General features: G+C 32.9%; 1 protein-coding gene across 1 annotated transcript in view; it reads right to left on the bottom strand.

Moving 5' to 3' along the window:
- Window positions 1–327: 327 nt before the first annotated feature.
- Window positions 328–7,365, bottom strand: part of MS3_00010332 (uncharacterized protein) — a gene marked incomplete at both ends in the record, with an annotated part of 54,211 nt that continues 47,173 nt past the window's right edge. Inside the window, 4 exons of the mRNA XM_051218693.1 lie at window positions 328–591; window positions 1,536–2,156; window positions 3,614–4,286; window positions 4,734–4,888. Of these exons, the coding sequence (XP_051070800.1) occupies window positions 328–591; window positions 1,536–2,156; window positions 3,614–4,286; window positions 4,734–4,888 (1,713 nt within the window). The remainder of the gene's footprint in view (window positions 592–1,535; window positions 2,157–3,613; window positions 4,287–4,733; window positions 4,889–7,365) is intronic.

Below are 7,365 nucleotides of genomic sequence, written 5' to 3'. Positions count from 1 at the left end.
CGTATGGCTTGTAAATATTTTCTGTTAGTTAAAAACATAAAAGGATTTGTAAAATAAAGTATATTTTGCACAAAGAACGTAATTGTTTGACTACTACGATAAACAATATACCATGTGTTACAAAGTGAGTCTACATCTTAGATTGTACAGATGGAGTGTTCATATATTTTAAAACCAAGTAAAGATTATTTGATAGGTTCTTCAAGAAAAATACACCATTTGTTCCAATCAGAATTTATAACAGTAGAAAGATTATCATTACACTATTTGTATCAATAAAATTACGCTTTTTATTAATGCTAAAATAATCTTTACATGTATGTTCACTCAAATAGCATCTTGTTGTAAATTTTCACCATATTCCTTATAGGTAAAAGAATTGGAACGGATTATTGACTGTTTTAACGTAGATATTTCCTTAATACTTTGGTGTCTATCTAAATACAGATAACTTTTTGAACGGTTAGCATTATACTGTTTATCATTTGTTTGTTGGTTAGAAGGTATACTTCTCAAACGAGTATCATATTTTTTGGTTAGTGTTTCAATCAAATCACTCAATGAATGCGGTACGTAAGTATCCATATTTATCTGAAAACGGATATCAAATAAATGGAAAACTAAATATGATACAATAAAGGCATTTAAAGTACAGTTCAATGTATACATAAGAAAATAATCATAATTCATGCGAAATTCAGCACAAACAAACGGAATATAACTCGTTAACTTGTCCAGATGAAAAGTTTTAGGAATGAAGGCTCACATTACTAGCTATTTCCATAAAGCTCATCTCAACACGAAAATATTGGTACTTTATCTTCCAAAAAATGTCGGCCATGTGAATTAACTAGCAGAAATTAATTTCAGAATATGGATATTATTATTTACTGTTATGCAATCCAGTAACAGAGTGGAACCATTTTAATCAAGCTTCGAGTTACTGTTATTGTTCGGAGGTCAGACATTGCGTTTGTTCCAACTAAAGCATGCAAAGCGGGTCTCAGCCGCATAATTGAATTTTCAGAAGTTAAATCCTGAAGCCGTTAGATCAGAGACCCACATTATCCTCACGTTAAATTAGTAAACGCTTTTGAGTGAAATGGGAAAAAATCGGGACTTTATATCAGCTTAAAATCGTTTATGAATTTGAAATTCTACGTAGTTGTAATTATTAACAAATCTCATGACAGTTGTCTTTTCTTTGTTATTGATTAGTTTAAAGGTTGGTGGAAAATCAGTACACTTCTCACTAAGAATCTCATATGGTAAGATATTAGTGGGGATATCTGAATAAATTTTGATTTAGGAGAGATTCGTAAACGATTTTTGCCAAAAAGTAATTCAAGATTAGGGAGTAATAAGTGGGTGCTTCTTACTGCAAGATCACTCAAAAATGTAATCATAAGATGGTTCACAAACATTTCGTTCGAAAAGAGTAAAGAAAAAATATTTAGTACAAGTAGGTCTTTCATGGTTGTCTAACTATAATAAACGTCAATGTCTATAGTGTGAATTAAGTTAATGAAGCTTACCTTGCAAAATATCAGCAAACCTATGGTAGCTTTCAAGTGTTGGTGGAAGACACTGTGGTCGAATTCTGTAACGTCATCCTTTCCCTCTCGGGGGATTACTTTTGTCTTAGACTGATCGACTAATTTAAGTTGAAAATGTTGGAAACCTGTTAATGCTTTATTTAGTGGACTATTTGAATTTATTATGCACGACGCAATAACGTTTTCCATGTTTCCGTATGATTTAATATTATTGTCACACTTTTTTCTGTGACTCCCCGTATTTATTCTAATACATATTGATTCAGGCAAATGAATACGGGAAAATGTAACTTTACGTGTAGATAGCCAATCTAGCATAAGTTCAGAACTAATTCTTGGCATTGAATTAAAGCTTGAGAACATGGGAATCCTTTCTTTGTCATTTAACATTGATGAGAGTGCGTAAGAAGATCTTGATAGTGTTTTAGATTTTCTTAGTGCATACTGGTTATTTGCAGTTACATCATCTGTAGGAAATAATGAATTGTTTGAGTAAAGACGATAGCGTACTATATTGTGCTCTTCTGGAACTTGGCAAAAGCGTTTTAATATGTTTGTAGTAAGATGTGAAAATTTGAAAAGTGGCGCTTTGATTTCAGCCTGAAATTTCAAAATAATACTGAACGTTTACGATAGTAATTACAAAGTTTACTAAGAGTATTTTCTAACAGTCATACTTGTCAACATGTGCATCCGGGTTTTAGTTCACACGATATTGGGAGCCATTTCTTTTGTTTCGTATTCTCTGATGAAGTTGTCCTAATTTTAAGAAAACTTACAGCACATTTTACAGAACTGTTCCATTAGACAAGCTTGTGATTGCAGATTTTTGTTTCAAATATTAGAATATACAGCGAATAGTTGGTAGGTAGATATCGATATATTATGAATAAGGAGACATGAAGCTTTCACTAGTGTTATGTGGTGTTATACGTATGTAAGAAAAACTGTTAGGTTCTTACTGATATTATTATATCAGCATGTAATACAGTTATTTGCCGCTATATTTATGACCGAAATTTCCAATTTATTAAGAAACATATTTTTTCCATGTCCAATAGTAATTACCAGCTCACGATATTGCAACTGTTTAAGTCATAAGTATCAGATGAACATCTTATTAAATTTGTCGGGTTCTGGATGGTGCTCTTTTCTCATCCCTTCATTGATTTTATATATGAGTATTTGGTTCTGTAATTAGAACTATATTTAATCATACAGGCTCTCTGTTATCCATAATGGTGATGGAATGATCATTACAAGTAAATATGAAGTACTTGATATCCACTTCGGGACTCAAGTCGAAGTTTTGAGCATATGAATTTTACAAATTCGGTTCTTTTCACCATCCGATTGGCAATGAGATACGAGAGGAAGTTATACGATAAAAGACGAGTTACTCATTAGTAATATAGTCTTAATACACAAATCTCACATGCCCCTGTACCCATTTATTCAGACATGATAATAAGTAAGAACATGTCGGAATGCGATCAATTTTGTGTACGAGGTTGGTCATGATGGTTTTATTACTTATGTTTTTTACGACGTCATAGGTGAAGAAAACTGGTCATAACTTTAGTACCATATAGTTTCCAAGATCGTATAGTAGTTTTAAGTGCCATTAGACTATGAAGTAAAGATTTTTAATTCCCTCCATCTCTTTGTTTCATATACAGTATCTATTGTGAATCCTGAATATTTAGATTTGTGTTCTTATTAGTAAAGCTGGCAAATAAATCTCTAGCTTTGTAAATTATATTACAGTATATGCTTTTACTTCCACACTAGTTTCATATCAGATAACATTAAGATTAAAAGTAAGGCTCTGAAAATTGCTTGAGAAACAATTCACGTCATTATTTTACTCAGAAGAGTATTATGTGAAGTGAGCGGAAGTTATTTAATCAAAATGTGTTTTGTCCGCAATAAAATAGTGTATACACTTACATATCTGTCCCAAAAGCATCAGTGTCAACAAAGTAACCGATTATTTATCTATACCAGTGGATATTAAATTGCACTGTGAAAATCTCAACCAGTACATAAAGACTTACCTCGATTATTATGTTCTCAGAGTCTCTTTTTAATGAACTTAGTCGACATCGTTCGTGAAAATCAATATTCTTATTTCTCAAATTCATATTTTCTTGACTTTGGTGTCTAATTTGAGTCGAACTCCAAGAATTAGCTTTTGTAGGAGTTGATTGAAGATTTTTGAAATTGGCAGCATTACATACTATTGTTGCTCTACTGGCACTTGCATGTCTTTGACGTTTTGGCGTTGTGTTTGTTGCATTAGCTGCACGTCGGTACCGTTTAGGCAGTTTATTTGGTTTCACGGAATTATATTGATAAGACTGAGTCTCCACGTTTTCTTGATTGTTTAACAGTGAACTTTCAGGATGCGAACTGTGAATTTTCATAAAGTTGACCAACTGTAAAGTATAATTCCATGGTAGGTAAAAGTTAGCTTCGTGGCTTGAAGTTATTGACCAGTTCAGATTTGTTATTCCATCATAAATTTTACCAATTAATTCACATTCTGAACTTATATCCAATGGATCATAACAGCAAGCACATCTTAAATAATTGCTAAGTTGATTTTTCATATTATTTGAATTGGGATCAGATTTTGGAAATGGTTTCTGATATTTACGTCTGGTAATTAGTTTACGGTGATAACGATTTATAGTCGGTATTCTCAGTAAGGCAGGTTTTAGAATGTACCTGCAAACAAACACACGAAAGCTCTGTTAATATCGGTTTATAGTTTATTTAGTAATATTCCGTTTTATTATTTATCTAACATAACATAAGATGTAAGTACTATCCTTCACTAACAATGCACTAGAAATGACTGTTAGGGCAATTTAGTCTCTCGGTTACCTTTTTATAACATGTTGTCATTTTATGATATGCTGAACGCAACAAAAAGATTTCAATGTCAGAAGATATAGCAATTAACTTTGGACCTCACAGATTCATTTTCCCAATCTATCCTAGTTAAACTAAAAAATTCCTACAAAGAGATAGGTTGGTTTGTATGTCTTTTATCGGATATGGGCACCAAATTTGAGTGTTATTTAGAAATTACGTAAATGGCATTAATATCGAAGTGTTAGTTTCAGATACTAAGTTTTTGTAAGTAAAAAAGCTATTGAAAAATACTCTCACCCATTTTCAGACATAGCAAAACTGTTTCGTAATTCATCCATTTGATTAAGTTTCACAAATTGTTGGCGAACGCTAACTGGTTTCTCCAAGTCAAATGTGGCTACTGAGATATCCAGTCCATATGGGATTAGTTGACACCCAACAGAACGGAAAAGCTGGTTTGAAGGAAATGAGCATTGAGAAAGAAGAGATCAATATTTAGGCATCTGAATAATTTGGGCAATAAAATACTTTGAGTTCAGTTCTACTAAAAGCCAATACCTGTTTTCTAAAATCCAGAAATTTATTCATTAATTCTAATGTTTAATTCGGTACAGTACATCAGCAATACAGTTGTTATTATGCTATGGTTATTCAGAAGACACGTCATAAATCTGTGGCTTGGTGAAATCGCCATGAAAATAATCTGTGAAGTTGATTTTAATTACAAAAGGCATTTCAATAGGAAATGCTAGGCTTCAGTTGATCTTTTAGAATTTAATTTTTTTCCACTAGTTTACTTATGTACAGGCTAAATAACTTGACAGTTAGGAATCAGAATAGGAATACAGAGATCGGCCATATTTAGCGATTACCAAAAACTGTTTCAGCTTGTTTTAGTCATCGGCAAAGCAAAGAAAAATTTAAATATTACCGGCGTTATTATCGACAATTTTCATAGACCTCCAGGTTTCTAAATAGACTACTCCAAGAATTTGGAACACATTGTTATGTACTAAGTAACTAGGCCACACAAAATCCCATGCCGAGTCAAAAGTTTGAATGGAACATCAAATGTTGTGACCCCATACAACACACGGTAGAGATGACTTAGTAATGAATATGTACGATCTTCTTCTGAACAGACTGGGTTCGAGGAAATATGACAAAATGGACTAAGAACATTGTCATGTTTTTCCTCAGCTATATGTATGTGACAGTCAGTGTTTAAGTCTGCTGCTAGTTGAGTCTAAATGCGTCCCTCTGTCACACTGTGCAGACTATGTATAGCATGCTATAAACCGGTTAACGAAGAGCAGGATGAGTTCTGCCAAGATCACAGATAAACTGTTCACCTCAATCGTATACTTGGAAGGTTTCAGATACATTGCAGGCGAAAAACCGTTACATCTATTGACAACACGACAGCATTCGAATTATTGGGCATTACAGAGCTCTAAAACCATTTGATTAAAAGTGGGTATAACTAAGATGCTCAGTAGAAAAAAAACATTATGCATCAACACCTTAAGTAGAGTGAAAATTTCTGACTCCTCACTGTTCCGAATTAGTAGTGAGATTAAGCAAAGCCACTTAAGGTCTGGTATGAGTTTTATTATGAGTGATGCTATGCCCACAACTAGTTAGCCTATTATTCTTGCTGATTGTTTTTAACCACTTGTCATTAAATATAAATGCATTGTAATGAGCATAGTGAACACAGTGTGAACTCAGATCAGAGGAAGATACAATCCAAATAAAGAGGTAATAATAAATATGTTTTTATGATATTTCCATGAGTAAAAATTGCATTTCTGATGTTTCGTGACTTGACGTAAGTCACTTCTTCAGAGTAAATAAATAACGGAAATAAAATTAATACAAGTTTAAACAGTACCAAACTAACTTGACATTTACATGTTCAGACCTATTATGATTATGAGTGGACTGAAAATATTCTGCTGTTTTCTCTACTATTTAAACTTGTGTTAATTTTATTTCGATTGTTTGTTTACTCTGAAGATGTGACTTGCATGAAGTTGCAAAACGTTTGAAATACAATTTTCCACTTATTGGGGTATCACAACAAATATATAATTAATTTTCTACCAAACGCTCAATTTATCTTCAACTATCAAGTCCAACCTTGATGTTGATATCTTCAAATAAGGTGGTAGATAATGACAGGGAAAAGGCCAACAATAATCAATCAATACTGAGGTTGACAGAACAAACTGTCAGTTATATATCGAGAAATTCGAACACTTCACTTCTACCTGAAGTTTTTGCTGATGTTGTTGTTCATAAGAACAATGAAAGCTCTTTAACCATTTAGCTCAGACAACAAAACTCCACCTGAACTACAAATCTGCTCCACCATATCAACAGTGTAAACTCAAACAATGCGATAAAGTTAGTCAGTTAGACAGCTATCCACAAACTAACCAAGCTATAGTTTATTCTCACAGTAAACTGAAACTAAATTCAGCAATATTATGACTTAGGAACGAGGTTTACGATATTTTATGGTATTTTTCCCGATGATATGGTTCATAGGCTGACTTACTTTTTACAGAATTTCACAACACCGGTGAAATCAGTTGACTTTTGTTGAGAAACCCGTGCGTACTGTTCCACAGGCTGAACGATAACGTAGTGACAGCCTAATATGACGTCGGAAAAGGTAGACAGTGATACTTTAATAATTGAAACACAATTTTAGAAATTTTTGCGTCTCAGTTAAGGTTCAGTTTGTCCATAATATCTTATTGGAGGTTTTCGTAAACCTTTTGAAAAGAATGTTGCCACCCAACTAATTACGGATAGTTAAACGATATTCATGTTCGGCGATAATCTGAAGTACTAAAATTTGGTTAAACAGCTTATATCCTTCTTGGAACTTACTTACTTACGCCTGTTACTCCTCGTGAAG

This window comes from Schistosoma haematobium, chromosome ZW (genome assembly GCF_000699445.3).
Source record: "Schistosoma haematobium chromosome ZW, whole genome shotgun sequence".
NCBI lineage: Eukaryota > Metazoa > Platyhelminthes > Trematoda > Strigeidida > Schistosomatidae > Schistosoma > Schistosoma haematobium.
Note: the sequence above shows the minus strand (reverse complement) of the source record. Positions and strands in the feature narration are given on the sequence as shown.